Source organism: Antrostomus carolinensis, unplaced genomic scaffold, assembly GCF_000700745.2.
Source record: "Antrostomus carolinensis isolate BGI_N321 unplaced genomic scaffold, ASM70074v2 scaffold6739, whole genome shotgun sequence".
Lineage (NCBI taxonomy): Eukaryota > Metazoa > Chordata > Aves > Caprimulgiformes > Caprimulgidae > Antrostomus > Antrostomus carolinensis.
This window is the reverse complement of record NW_010337767.1, coordinates 36,060-51,816: the sequence shown is the minus strand read 5'-3', so window position 1 is coordinate 51,816 and position 15,757 is coordinate 36,060. Positions and strand designations below refer to the sequence as shown.

Here is a 15,757-nt window from a genome sequence, read left to right as displayed (position 1 = left end):
ACTGAACTTTTTGAACCCCAACCTAGTCTGACAAAAAAAAAAAAAAGTAAAAAATAAATAGCAACCCAGGGCTCAGTTGTACAGACGTGAAGTGTTAAGTGTTTATTTTAGGGTTCATATCACAAGCCTTTTTCAGAGACAAAGCTGACTGAGCCCTCTTGGGCTCCAGGGGCCAGCTATTTCCTAACTTGAGCAGACTGAAAAGGAATACTGTACCTTTCAGTAACATCCCATCAAGCTCAACACACAGTAGCTTTACACTCTCCGCCCCGCACCTTATAAAGGAAAAGCCACCACCACAAGGCTAAACAAATGTACACACGCTATTATTGTAAATGGAGCAGCTAAACCTTGGCAATTTGCTTTGTGTGGATTTTTTTTTTTCTTCCCAGTAAATGCAGCACTTGAGCTCCCAAAAACCCAGCTTCCAATGGGTTTGTTCCAGCTTTAAATACATTAAACATCTCAATGCAAGACTGTATTTAATTCAAGAATCTAAACGCGAGCAAACCTGTTTCGCTGTGAGCATTTCGTAGAGAAGTGAAAAGGGGAGTTTCTTTTTCAAAAAAAAAAAAAAAACAAAAAAAAAACAAACCCAAAAAACAAAAACCAAAACATAATACAGTGATGAAAGGGTTAAGAACGCAAGAATTCAGACATTCTGTGGAGGGTCTCTAAGAGGTCCATAAAAAAGGAGCAAACAGATCCATACAACAGGAGACAGCAGGAGACAAAGTTTGTTTTGTGGTTTTTTTTTTTTTGATCCCCCCCCCCACTTTTTTTTGCTGAACTGCTGCTAGGTTACCGCTGCTCCCTTCTGGCCTGAGTCGGCAGGGCAGTACAGGGGCATAGAGGGAGCAGGTCACGACTCCTCGTTGCCAGAATCATCGTCATCGTAACAGTCGGCATCCTCCTCCTCCTCGTCTTCGTCATCAATGTCGTCGTCGTACAAGTCGTCATAAAGCAAATCTGAACTGTTGTCATTGGAAGGCACTTTAGTTTTGATGCAGTACTCTGCCAGCGTAGTGGGGACCTTCACACCATCCTTCTCTGCCTCGGCTTTGGTAGCCAAAACCTGTTTCCTGCAGGGAGGAGGACACAGCAACATCAGCAGCGTGTTGGCAGCAGCGTGGCTCAACTCCCCAGCTCCCAGCCAGCCCCAGCCCCAGCCCCAGCCCTCCTGGAAGCTCAGAGTCAGGAGAGCTGATGTCTGTCTGAAGCACCACAGCCAGCAGGAGAAACAGATTCAGTTCCCACCACCCCGGGCCTGGGAGCAGTGCAAGGGCGTTTGCAGCACACACGCTCTCGGCAACTCATGTAATCGGTTATTCCACAGGGTGCTGCGTTAGAGACCTGCCAGAGGTCAGAGCAGACTTCATCACCTCTGCTACAGAAGGGATGTTCAGGGATTTCCTACCATGACTTACTGACTCTACCACTATGACTATTGAGTCCTGTGTTCAGTGTTGGGCCCCTCACTCCAAGAAGGACATGGAGGTGCTGGAGCGTGTCCAGAGAAGGGCAACGGAGCTGGGGAAGGGTCTGGAGCACAAGTGTGATGAGTTCATGGCTGAGGGAACTGGGGTTGTTGAGCCTGGAGAAAAGGAGGCTGAGGGGAGACCTCATGGCTCTCTACAACTGCCTGAGAGGAGGGTGGAGAGAGGTGGGGGTGGGTCTGTTCAACCAAGGAACAGGTGACAGGACAAGAGGAAATGGCCTCAAGTTGTGCCAAGGGCAGTTTAATTTGGACCTCAGGAAGAATTTCTTTCCTGAAAGGGTTCTCAGGCATTGGCAGGGGTTGCCCAGGGCAGTGGTGGAGTCCCCATCCCTGGAGGGATTGAAGAGTTGTGTAGACATAGAGCTGAGGGACAGGGTTTAGTCAAGGTCTTGTCATTTTCAGGACTGGACTCGATGATATTAAAGGTCTTTTCCAATCTGGGCAATTCAGTGATTCTGTGACTCTACCCCAGTGTGCTCAAAACTGCAACTCCCACAAGCGTTTGGCAGCTCTGAGGGTAAGAGCAGCCAGAGCAGGTGGCTGCACCCCAAGACACAGCTGTAACCCCAACGCTGCCAGGAGTGTTTCCCATCACCCCAGGACAGGCTCTGGGTGCTGCTGCCCAGCAGCACTTGGGCTGTCAACTCTCGCTGGCCCGTGCTGCCTCTCAGGGACACGAGCAGATGGCAGCCTGTCCCTTCACCCCACCCGCGTGCTTGTCAGTCTGCCATACCCCGTGCAGGGAGCACATCCAGCTCTGCTGCAGCCAGGGGATCTGGAGGGGACTGAGACAACCTCCCAGAGAGGCTCTTCACACAGACTGACTGCCCAGCGCAGCTCCAACCAGGGGTATGCCATAGAATGGCTTGAGTTGGGAGGGACCTTAAAGATCATCCAGTTCCAACCCCCCTGCTGTGGACAGGGTTGCCAACCACTAGATCAGGCTGTCCAGGGCCCCATCCAACCTGGCCTTGAATGCCTCCAGGGATCCACAACTTCTCTGGGCAATCACCCTCTGGGTGAAAAATTCCCTCCTAATCTCCCCTCTCTTGGTTTTAAACCATTTCCCTTTGTCCTATCACTATCTGCCCATGTAAAAAGTCACTCTCCCTCCTGTTTAGAAGCTCCCTTCAAGTACTGGGAGGCTGCAATGAGGTCTCCCCAGAGCCTTCTCTTCTCCAAGCTAAACAAGCTCAGCTTCCTCAACCTTTCTTCACAAGAGAGGTGTTCCAGCCCTCTGATCATCCTCCTGGCTCTCCTCTGGCCCCGCTCCAACAGCTCCACATCTTTCTTGTGTTGGGGGCTCCAGGCCTGGACACAATACTCCAGAGGGAGGACCCAATACTCCAGATGGGGCCTCACAAGGGCAGAGCAGAAGGAGACAATCCCCTCCCTTGTCCTGCTGCCCACCCCTCCTTTGATGCAGCCCAGGACACAGTTGTCCTTCTGGGCTGCAGTCACACACTGGCTCCTGTCAAGCTTCTCGTCCCCCAGCACCCCCAAGTCCTTCTCAGCAGGGCTGCTCTCCATGAGTTCTTCTCCCAGCCTGCACACATACCTGGGATTGCCCTCACCCAAGTGCACAACCTTGCCCTTGGTCTTGTTGAACCTCAAATTCTCATGGGACCACTTTTCAAGCCTGTCCAGGTCCCTCTGGATGACATTCCTTCCATCTATTCTATCAACTGCTCCACTCAGCTTGGTGTCATCACATCCTGCATGCCCAGCTAGTGGAGTCAACGCAGATGTGGTCTTGCCCCTGGCAAGTGTGACAGTGGTCCCACTGCAGTATGGGTGGCCTGTCCACTGCTCTGCAGCAACCCTGGCTCAAGTTTACATCATCTCCCTACAGCACCTGATGAACCATGACCTTCTCAGCAAAGGACAGTCAAGACTGAATGGTGCTTCCAGCTAATCAAACCCAGCTTTGCCAGCGCTTGCCAAATCCCACTGATATTCCTCTGAACTGGAGGGACAAGATTATGATTCATGAGTGCATTAAGCACAGAATTAGTAGGATGCAGTCAGTTTGAATCACATCCCCACCAATGCAGGCAGTGCTCAAAGGCAAGTGGGGACTTCAACTGGGATTTACTAGCAGCCAATAGGTTTTGCAGAGCATCATGCCAGATTAGTCTGAAGAAAGAACAATTTAAAGAGAGATCAGCCCAGTCCTCCTGCTGCAGAAATTTGTACTGCTTCTGTGTGCTGAAAATCCTAGAGGGACCAGAAGCATGGACTTGGAATAAGATGGCAAAATTCATTTCCAAAGAAGAAACTACAGTGAGAAGCTGGTTTCTGCAAATTCTGTGAGCATCTGTTTTAGAGGATCCAAAGCAGAAGGCTGGTAGCACAGCATCACATATGGCACAGCTTACCTTATGATTTCAGCGTACTCCTTGTCTTTTCCTTTACTGTCCCTCCATTTCCTGAACATGACTGATGCATCCACGTTGGCAGGAGAGAATGTGTTGGGCTCATTAAGCAAAGAGATTACACTCAGTAAGATAGTCCTGAAAAAGGTAACCACAACAGCAGAGTCAGAGCTAACGCAGTCACAGATTATGGGTGCTGATGACTTCTTTAGGTGATGCATCAGAAACTTGTTTTCAGTCAAAACTTAAGCTAAAGATAACTAAGGATAATCATAGAATCATAGAATGGTTAGGACTGGAAGGGACCTTAAAGATCATCTAGTTCCAACCCCCCTGCCATCAGCAGGGACACCTTCCACTAGACCAGGTTGCTCAGAGCCTCATCCAGCCTGGCCTTGAACACTTCCAGGGAGGAGCAGCCACAGCTTCTCTGGGCAACCTGTGCCAGTGTCTGACCACCCTCACAGTGAAGAACTTCTTCCTAATATCTCATCTAAACCTAATGTTGGAAGTCAGAGCAGATATTTATGGAACTTCAGACCCTGGCCATTGGCATAGGGAAGGTGACACAATACAAACCTCAAGGATCTCATCTGACTACAGACCATTACGTCTGTGCACATGCTTGTGACAGGGCAGCAGGCGAAGGTAGGGTCAAACCAGAATTCAGCTTGTCCACACCACCCATGGATGGTGCAGGGCAGGAAACCTGCTTGGTAAGCCTGTTCCTGGTGACATCCAGCCTCCTGGCAGAAAGCCAGACTCTGCCTACCCTGTGCTGGGAGAAGAACTACAACCAAAGGCCATCAGATAAGACTGCACTGCTTCCCCTGCCCCACCAGCTGTTAGAGAGGTTGAAGCTGTGTGCAGGTCTCACCTCTCCTCAGCTCGTGCATCACTGAGGCTGTTGTAGCAGCACTTGAGCACAGCAAGGGGAAGACAGTGCAGATGCTTTTCAACACCCAGCAAGCTGCCAAAGGCCCAGCAGGATTCAGCTGCTGGTACTCAGCAAAGGCAGCACAAGCCAGTCAAGTAATCCCTGCCAGAGAGACAGCACAGAGCTGCTGGCTGCCCTTCTCTGCTGGCTTTCACCAGGGGCAAACACCACCTCCCTCACCCAGACTCTTCTCCTCTGTTTCCTACAACCCTTCGCACTTCAGAGGTTCAGCCCTTTGCTCCTCACACAGTGCCACAACCAGCACAAAACTCAGTGTGCTGGGTCTGGCTGGGATGGAGTTAACTTTCCCCATAGCAGCCCCCAGAGTGCTGTGTTTGTATGGATAGCTAGAAAGGTGTTGATAACACAGCAGTGTTTTGGTTACTGCTGAGCAGGGCTCCCACAGCATCAAGGCTGGCTCTCCAACGTTCCCCTCTGTGGGTGGGGAAGGTCTTGGGAGGTGACACAGCCAGGACAGCTGACCCCAAGTGACCAAAGGGATATTCAATACCATATGACATCTGCTCAGAAATAAAAGCAAGGGGGAAAGAAGGGGAAGGGCAGGGGGATATTTGTTATTTCCATTTGTCCTCCAGGTACCACAACGCATATGAAACCCTGCTTCCTGGGAAGTGGCCAAACATCACCTGCTGATGGGAAGTAGAGAATAAATATTTTGTTCTTTTGCTTCAGCTTTGCTTCTATTAAACTGCCTTTTGTCTAGACCCATGAGTTTTGGTTTTATTTTGTTCCATCCTGCCATCTGGCTGTAGCTACCACCACGATAGCTTCACGTGTCCAAGGTGGTCCTGGTGGCAATAGCTTTCCATTTAAATGGAAGAGAAGGAGAAGAGACAAGGAATAAGTCTTGAAATAAAGCAGTACATAGCAACTGCTCTGCAGAACTTGATTAAAGGAGACTACAGCCCCAGCTGTACTTGCATTGATTTAGAGGCACATTCAGAGCACCACATGCTGAGCACATCTACTAGATCATATATCTGGGATACAATTCCAGGAAATGCTTGGCCATTTGGATACAGAGTTTCTTGAAAGGTTTTGAACATAAATACTTGTGTCTGGCCAGACTGTTCAGCACAGCTATCAGGAGAGTCTTGTACAGTTTATTTTCCAAATGATATAATTCAGTAAGAAAAGAGAACAGCAGCTCTGGAAAAAAAAACCCTGTCTGGTCAGACGGGAATGATGGGCAGAAGAGAGACTGTCTTCTATTTCATCTCAAGAATTCATTTAGAAGCCTTTGATTCTCAGCAAATACACTATAAAGCCAGCACGTCAGATCACGCATCACTGCGGTGGCTTTACTGTAGAGTGAGCAAAGTCTAGAGAACAGCAAGGACGGGAATTCATGGCTGGATTTAGCATCTGCCCTACCACACTTCCATCAACAACGTGAGGAGAAGCTGATTTACAGTGCGGCGCTCCAGACTCCAAAGTCACTGCAAAGCTACTTAAATACACCAAGGCATATCTATTAGAGGGGAGACTCTCTGCTCTCTTCATTGCCAACCAGCATGTTAGATCAGCTCCATCACTGCTTAAGAGCTGGACAGTCTGCAGTGAATGGTTGATACTCAGCAGGATTTACAAAACTTAGCAGCTGAAGAGAAGCCCTAGGTTACACATGCAGGTCATGACAAGCATGCTCCCCTCCCACACCTCCAGCCCTGCTGTCTCCTGTCTGATGCTCCAGAGCCTTGCAAAGCCAGATGGGACACCAGCAGGACACGTTTCTATCGGGTGATGCCGGTGGCAGGGTAGCAGTTAAGGACAAGTTTTATTTCCATTTGCTGATACAGCTGAGGAATGTTTTATCCCCAAATGTCACCCTTAAGCCCAACATGTTGCAAGAGAGTAAGCAACAAAAACACACTGTGGTAAGGAAGAGCAGAAATCAGAGAACTAGCGCCATGAGAAGTTTCATGTTCATCTTCAGAGTTGTATATAATGAAATACTCACAATGTGTGTTTGATATAAGTAATTAATGCCCAAAGCTGCGTCCTAACTATGAGTTGAGGCTTGTCATCTATTCAGTTCTTTATTGGCAGTGTCTTGTAATGAGAATTAAATTCAACTGGTGTTTCAAAAAAAATAAAAAAAGGACAAGTTAGCCTTGAATGCCTCTGGGCCTCTGGTACTTAATGATCCTCCTGTTTTCTGGGAGGAAGAAAACCACCTGGCTAACTGCTCAAGGTATCACACTGCAGGACAGGAGACAGATAAATACTGAAAGGCAAACAGTAAGCAGGATTATGCACAAAGTTACTCCTACTGGGCCCGAATACTCAAAAATGCTTTTTTCCCCCACTAGTAGTATCTTGGAGGAGTTTGAAAAACCAAAGTGTCGGAAAACACGGACTGGGAAAGGCTACAGCACTTGAGATAATTTGCTTTAAGAGCATAAAACCCTGTGAATAGGACAGAAAGCTCCACATTGTTAGCCCAGTATCAGGACACATGGTACTCCAGTATCTTCAGACAGCTTGGTAAGTTTGGTTCTCACTCAATTCAAGCCCTAAAACCCCCAAACTCTTAAAATTTTCTTCCAAACCTCTCCTAACACAGGCCTTAGCCTTAGACAACAGGCCTTTGAGGTCACAATTGTGCATCAGATTCACAGTTACCTGACATTTTGTGTAGGGTTCCACCTCTCAGATGGCAGCTCTCCACTTTGTGGGTCATCTACAGGTGGATGAAGAATTGAAATACATACATCTCCATTCTGCAAGACAGAAGCCACAGTTGAGAATAGCCTGGCTTGAGGCAGAGATCTGATGACTCAATTCCACCATTCTGGTTATGTTCTGAACAGTTTAACCTTGTTGATAGGAACTCCCCAAAAGACAATTAAAATATGCAAGAACTGGATATGGTTCTCAGTTCTTCCTGGTTTTACTCTATTTATATGGTCAAAGGTTTCCCTTGCTAAACAGGGTTAGTCTGCAAATTCACACAAAACAATCTCAAGTCAAAAGGTTTAAAGAACGTAGAAAAACAAGCAAGAATAGTAATAAAGTCACATAAAACTAAACTGGCTTCCAGATTACAAGTACTGGCACAGTGATAAAAACCTTTAGTCACAGGAGACCCAAAGTAGGGTTAATTTTTTTTTTTGTTCCCTGTGGCAGCTAAGTTAACTACAGGAATTTTTGAATTGAGGGTTTAGCACACTCTACTAGCTCAAGTTATCAAAACAATGCTTCTCCTGGGACAGAAGGAAGTTGAACAGATGGTGCAGGGCAGGCTTACACTGCTCCCTTAGGACACAGCTGTTTGAAGTATCAGGTGAAAAAGCAGGAAGGTTTCACTGAAAATCCCTTCCAGCATGCAAGAGGAAGAATATTCTGGCAGCATATGGAAGCCATACAGCCACGTAATCCTCAATCTGTGTTCTATTCACCACTGTTAGAGCCTGAATATAGATTTAAAGCTCCATAATGCCTACCATTTATGAACACTTTTAAGAAGCCTGTAAAACCAATTCTCCATCAGCCACAGCACTCTGACACAATTACTCTGTAGAAGTGCTGTAGCTGTATTCACCATGGCTGATATTCTCCACTGAAGCTGACTCTGGGGACTCGTGGGGTCCCAGTGTCTTACTGCAGGATGGGGTGAAGGTGCAGACAGGGCCTGAGGTCAGGCAGCAGTTGTTGGCCCCTCCAGGCTCTGCTGTCTTGCTGCCTCTTGCAGACAGCTTCTGGGATGACTTACAAGTTCCTCGAGGCAGCCCCACACCTTCAGGTGGCCCGGACTCAGCTGGCAGGCAGATCTCACACTGTCCCTTGTCACCCTGACCCAAGGCACAGGCTGATGACAGGAACAAGAGAGAAGCTGTGGACTGGTTCTGTTTGAGACTGCACGTTGGCAGTTCCCCATGTGGCTGGTCTCAGCCAACATCCTGAGGACTCTCCAACGCTGCTCAATGCACAGGAGCACGAAGCAGTGCTGCTCACAGCGATAGCATCCGTGCCTTTGAGCCTGAGCCAGTGATCCCAGATACAGATAGCAGCAGCTCACCTGAAGAGCCTCCCAAACATTTCAACTCACCTTGATGAGAACAATGACAATTGTTTTATAGCCAAATGAGATGCTACTTCAACACTGGAGGCTTGTGATCAGTATCCAGATTTCAGTGTCTCACTAACCCTGCCAGGTATGCTAATCCAGCAAGCCCTTGTCATTTTAAAGCAGGTTTTTTGTCAAGAACACAACAACACACAACAACACAGCACCTGGAGCTGCTGAATAAGCAAGCAGGCACTTATATTGCTGGAACAGTTTGCCATAACAAGGCATTTTCCTTTTTAGGACTCCAACAGCCTCGTGAAATCTACAAATATTTTTTAGTATCATTTTAAAGTGAAGTTAATCTTACTAATGTTGTATTATGTTCACAGCCTATTCTGGTTTTAGTAATAATTTCCATAAGTTTACCCATTTTTCTCCTTTAACCATCCCCTGGGAGAACACAGTGCTGGAGGCCAGGAGAAAGCACCACAGCACTCGCAGGAAGTTCTCTGAGCGATCAGGTCAGCAGTATGTAGACAAGCAGATATTTGGCAATATGAAAATACAGAAGGAAACAAGGATGTGAGAAGTTTCCCTCTTGCAACAATCCATGTTATATGTTTGTAAATTCAAGCAGGGCAGCACTGCATTAGAGTCTGGAAGGGTAAAGGTGTCATGGGACCTGATGAGGTCAGCACAAGGTTTTGGGGATGGGGCCAGCCTTCCCCTACATACATTTTTGAAAGATATAAACAAGGAGAATGGGGTATTCATCTGCCAGTGGGAAACAGCCTATACTTCTATTAGAACTGAGAACTGTTATGTCGTAAAGATAAAGAACAAGTGAATGCAGTTTTACCAAAATTCAACTAGATGACCCAAGTAAACTGGAGATGAGCAAAACACCCAAGTAACTCAAGTCTCACTGCTCAGAGCTGGAATGCCAACCCCAACCTCTCCATCTGGTCCCACCGGCACATTCTATAAACTGCTACATTCTTTCATCTTCCTTGAACTAAAAGATTTATTTATTTTTTTTAACTCCTCCTGACAAACCCTCAAACCTTAAGCCCTTTGGTGATTTATTCTCAGTTTCATTTGGAGTTATCCCAGTGCCTCATCTTCATTGCTTAAATGTTGTTTCCAAAACAGCCTGCAAGCTGCTTCGTACTCCCTTAGCTTCAAGAAATACTGGTACGAACACAAAGTACAAAGCTGAGAGTTGGAGTATTTGAAGAGTAACCCCAAAATACACCCATCAAGTTTGGGTTAGTTTCTCCTCCTACCTTCAGTTTTTCCAGAGCCAATTTTCCATCTTTCCCACCAGGACTGGGAGAGGTCCTTTCCAAGACTCATTTTGTACATACCATTTTGGTAACCATTTCCTTCTCACCTCCCGCATGAGCATTTTTGGATTCAGAATCAACATTCACAGTATGGATCTGCAATAATATGCAGTCTCAAAGTTCTCTTTATTTATAGACCAAACTCCTATGTAACTGCAATAGCACCTTAAAGAGAAACACCATCCTTGGCTACATGCAAGATTCTGTGCTGAGTCCAAAACTCAAGCCAGAGGACTGTCAGATGACTGATCTCAGGATGTCCCTGGGCTTAGGGCAATCCTCCTGAGTGCCCAGTAATTAAAGCTGATTACTATCCTGTTCCACACTGAAGTTTAGAGAAGCTTTTGGTCACTTATTACTAAACAATCAGTGCAGTTTTCACCATGACATTTGAAGCACGCTTATTCCAGGCTGGACATTTAGCAGCAACAGCTTGTTAGAAAAGGGCCTTCCAAGCCCAAGGCATCAGCTGAAGCCATCGTTTGTTCACAGCAAGGAAGAGAAGTGACACTTCTCTTTTGAAGAGAGTCCAAAGGAAGCCTGCAGAACCTCTCATAGGTGTGATAAGGTGACAGAGCTGCACCAACAGACACATTTTGAAAGGCCTTTATCTCCTCAAACTATTCAACCAGCATTCCTAGCAGGCTGACACTTGTCTAGGATATTCAGAATATCCAAAAAGTTTAGCAAGGATTTGACTGGCCTTTACTAAAAGTCAAGTTTTGAGCCAGAAGAGGCCTTGAGCTTTTACATACGGCTTTGTTAAATTTGGTAATTTTGAATCAATTGCTTCTATATAAAATCATTCCCCCTCTGGACGTGCTATGTAGCTGTACTATGATTTAATTATGGACTTGACAGCCCACAGCACTACCTTCTGAATGTGACCCATACTCACACTGAGCTAAGGGCCACTTCAAACTGGCCAGGAGACACTGAGTGCTGAGGCATCTGCTCACTCTGGTCCCAGGGTGCCTGGACTGTGTATGACTCCTCCTGAATCTGGACTCCAGCCCAGTTCTGGTTCTTTCTGCAGTCAGAGTACCCCAAGCCCAAATCCCTTCGTTTGCAGGCTGACTGTTGCCAAAGACTGTTTTCCATTATTTCTTGTCTCAGAACACGAGATAACTCAAACTAAAGTGTACTGGAACTGCGTACAAACAACGACTAGTTGCCTAACTATCACAGCAGAGTAAGACCCCACACAACAGCCTCGATCTAAGGATCCCCTGAAATTGCCAAGGCTGATGGCACGGCGCCTCAGCTGGGGCTGTCCGCAGCACTTGCAGTTATGAGAACAGCTCCATCCCTGCCTGCAAGAACAGCATCTCCTACAGCATTTAGAGTCAACTGTTCAACCATGAAGTTGACATTTAATACCAACAGCTAATCACTTTGGTTATGGCTAGGGATATTTAGTACCTTCACTACTTCCAGAAGTTTAAGGAAGTAGAATGCCCTCGCACATGCCTGAGAAGAAGTTATTTAAGAAACACCTTACCTCATAAATGTTGGGGTGCCACATTTTGGTCAGGAATCTGAAGGTAGGTGGTGAATATGGATAATCAATAGGAAATTTAATGTGAGCCTGGAAAAAAGCAAAATATTTTAGTTATGAAACAGGACAAAAGAGAGACCCATAAGCAACCATTACAGTGAAAAATTGGAAAAAACAATTTCAATTAAGGGCATTAAGTTGTTCATTTTATATATCAGTTCTCATGTGGCCCCACAGTATAACTTAATGAGCAAGTCACTAACTAAACAAGAAAAATTTAAACACAAGGACTGACCTGGGCTGGTAATGCTCAGAAACAAGCCAAAAGTTATTTACCACATCCAAATTCAAGAAGCACTATCCAACAACTGTTGTTAAACAGGGTAAAATAGATTTGAAAAGCTGGAACTCAATATATTAGTGCTGTCTTTCTGGGTTCAGAAGCAGACTAAAAATGTTTGCTAAGGTGAGGAGACCTTTTTACATTTGCCAGTGCAAATATTTTAAGTTACTCTTTCTGTGCAGGAAAAAAAAAATGTTAAGATACTTGCTCTACTGAGATACAAAGGTTTTTTTACCTTTCTTATGTGAATGTTAAGCTGGTCCATCTACCTGTGTTCCCAATACCAAATTTCTTGCCACCACAAGCATTTCCCAATTCTGAATACCATTTGTGTCTGTTTAATAACATCAGTCCAACCTGATGAGCCAAATACTGATGGGCAATGACAGCAAACATCACCTTCCAGTGCCTCTGTGGTCAGCAGCCACCTGTGAAGCAAGACTCTCAGAGCTGAGTCAGTTGTGGGAAGACTACAGAGATCCCAGCACTGGATACTAACTTCTCTGTGCTGTCCTGCCATTCACAGCAGTCAGAAGAGCCAGGCAGCAGTGAAGAGGGCTGAATCTGGACTGATTGAGTGGCCAAAACACTCCTCTCTGAAAGGCAGATTGCAGACTGCTTGCTGCGCTGTGGAGCACAAACCCTTCCCTTGGCAGTGCTCAACCAGCCAAGAAAGTTCCACCACCAGTCTAGCATGGCATCTCCAGAGAAGCATTTCCTGGCCCCTGCACCACTTCCAGGCTCACACGCAACTGAGAATGCAAGAGACCCCAAAAGCAAGATGTATGTGGTGAGAGCAGAATCTCAGATCATCCCCTTCCACTTAAGGATCTAACCATGCCACTCGGACACAGGGTGCTGACCTTGTTCATCTGGACAGACTATGGGAAGTTTTATTCCAGAAACAGAAGCAGGCAACCAAATAAACTGGATCACTGAGCCCTTAAGTACCTGGCTACAGTTTTACTTACAGATCAGCACACGCCTTTGCCTTGCAACTCAAATTTTACAGGGCCAGAGTGCTGGGTAGTCAAGAAAAGATGGTTTTCTGTTCAACTTTATGAAACAAATCCAGCAGCTCTCATGGCTTTACGTACATGCCTGCTTGTGATACTGACTGCACATGGGTATGTTACAGCAGCAGAGTCCTCACCCTGCAGTCATATGCCACAGCATGCTCACCAACAAAAGATTTATGATCCACTTAAATAATCTTAGCCTACGGTTTAATGTCAGTTACACGAATGGCATTGCTCCAAGACGAGCAAACAGCTCTCGTTACCAGACCACCTCAGAAGAGAGTGGTTGCTGCAGCGGGGACATGCCTGGCTCTGCAATGTGCCACCCTGCGCTGGCACCAGAGCAGAGATTTACCTGGAGCAGAGCAGAGTCACTTCAGCTCCAGTTCTTGCATCATGTAGCTGCAGAATCCTCCAGATCACTGGGGTTTTCCCAAGAAAGCCCATTCCTGTGCTTACGTGCAGTTTCGTGAGCTCCAAGACATAAATCAGCCCACGGACTGAGATTAAAGATGCAAGAGGCAACAAAACTCTTGGTTGAGGGCTGAGCTAGATACAAGATTTCTTGGCAGAACCTATATATCTTGTATACAGGTACAGATAGCTTCTAGGCAACCGAAAAAAGGCCAGTAGTGTACCAGCATGACCACGTTTATATCCCACATACACAGTGAAGGAGCTGAGGAAGCAGGTCTCATTCCTCTCAGTAAAAGCCCTCTGTTCTCCAATTCTCTAACCTTGAGGGTTTTGTCTCAAGACCACCATTGCAAAGGCTGAGCCTGGAGCACCAGTTATGGTATCTCTATGTGATGCAGACTCATGCAGAAGCTGTAGATCCTGGAAGACTGTTTCAAAGTTCTAAAGCCTGTTCTGCAGCCACAGTTCTCTAATAGAAAAGGGCTATCTGCCTGCAGTAACAATCTGATTACAGGATTAAATAAAGCTGGTGTTTTGCCACATGAAGGATGCTTCTTGAGCTCTAACATCAGAACATGGAACTGGAGATAAATTAAGAGAAACCTTTTCTTCTCATGTGGAAGCCGCTAAGATCCAAGCTCGCCTGTAACCAGTCGCACGTTTAGAGAAATCTGAGTTATCTTACTTGTTGATAAGCCATTTCTAGCTAACTTTTGTTAGTTAGCTAAACTGTAAGTGTTTAGCACATTGAGATGCTGTACTGGAGTATAAAAAGCCTCTCTACAAGCCTGATTTCATATCCAAAAGCCACTGAACTAGGAAACCCCAGATTACAGACAGGGATTTTTCCCAAACAAACAAAAAAACATCAGTTCCAGATTCCCACGTTGACATCATTCAGAATTTGAAAAGTGAAACCAAGTGCTTTTCCAGGGCATTACAAACAGGTCCCAGAGAATTACTCTGCATCTCTTCTGCAAGACAAATCATCAGAAATGATGAAAACCCACTCTGCTCTCACCGAATGCTATTTGAGTTTTGAGTGGGTTAAGCAAGCCAAGAATTTCCCAGAGAAGCTGCAAGACTGCTTGCAAAGATGCAGCAACAGCCACAATTACAGGTCAGGCTTTTTCACAAAAAGCCCAATTGTAAACATATTAAGAGACAAAAAGACCAAATTAGGCAACAAACTTATTTTCTAAATAAAGCAGTAGCTCACAGAAAGGTTTCCCCCCTACAATTCCACTGATGTAAACCAAATCAGCTATCTGATTATTTCTGCTAAGTTCAGCCAGGCTGCTAGGTACTAGATAGAGGCAGAGTTTTAGGGCAGCTTGTTGTTAGCTCAGTTACATCCAAACTCATTTAGGAGGGCTAAAGATGCAACTCAGAACCCCACCTACAAGTACCCAACTGTTACTGCACTCACCATGTGTTTTGACTCCTCTAGCCGAGCTTAAACTGAACAGAAATAATCCTATTTCAGTGTCCTGATTTTAGCCACCTGCTCACTGTGGCTCTTCGACACCACTGATCATAGTCAATAGCCAGGAAGGTGGGGACTGCAGTCATCAACCCATTCCCCCCTTCCCCAATTTACAACTAGTCATAGTCCCCAAAAAAACAAATTCCTTTGATGTTACATTCAACAAACCAGCCTGGCAGAAGATTCAACCCTTTACAGGCATTTACAGCTACTGCACAAGAACTTCAACCTCAAAGTTATGCCACGACACATTTTTTTTAAGAATATCGCTATCAGCATGGTCCATTTTTTTCCTGTTTTACTGCCTTGCTCTCCTGCAGCCTCAGCAGTGACTGCACTTCAGGTTTAGGGGTTTTTTATTTGATTTTTTATTTTTATTATTTTTTTTATTCGATTTGGATAAGGCAAAGCCAAAGGCAAAATTTATGTACGCCAGAAAAATAAAGTCTTACTAGATATTATGTTATTGGACTGAAAATACAAACCTAATGTTCCTACCAGCCACTGAATTAAGTCCTCATTCAGTCGCTATGAATAATTACTACAGTGACTTTGTTTCTGGAGATCTTGCCATGCACTTGACTTGACACATATTATATCATCTCCCTCTCAGAAGGGAGCACTAACGCAAGCAGGACTCCCTCCCAGCTCCAGCTGTCTAGAAATGAGGTATTTATTCCAGCCTAGCTGTAAATGACACTTCTGCAGTCTGACACTGATTTGTTTTACTCCTCTCAAGCTGACAAACCCTGGATGTCTGATCTTTAGGCAGCAAGGGTAGGAACAGTGAATCCATCCTATCTGC

At 45.8% G+C, this 15,757-nt stretch overlaps 1 protein-coding gene across 1 annotated transcript; it reads right to left on the bottom strand.

The window, feature by feature from the left end:
- Nucleotides 1-765: 765 nt before the first annotated feature.
- LOC104530629 (ubiquitin-conjugating enzyme E2 R2) lies at nucleotides 766-11,783 on the bottom strand (the record flags this gene model as incomplete). The annotated part of the gene is made up of 4 exons (XM_010175286.1): nucleotides 766-1,082; nucleotides 3,877-4,011; nucleotides 7,457-7,554; nucleotides 11,691-11,783. Coding segments are annotated over 4 exons (546 nt in total), but the record flags the coding sequence as incomplete, so codon positions are not given.
- Between the last annotated feature and the right edge of the window lie 3,974 nt (nucleotides 11,784-15,757).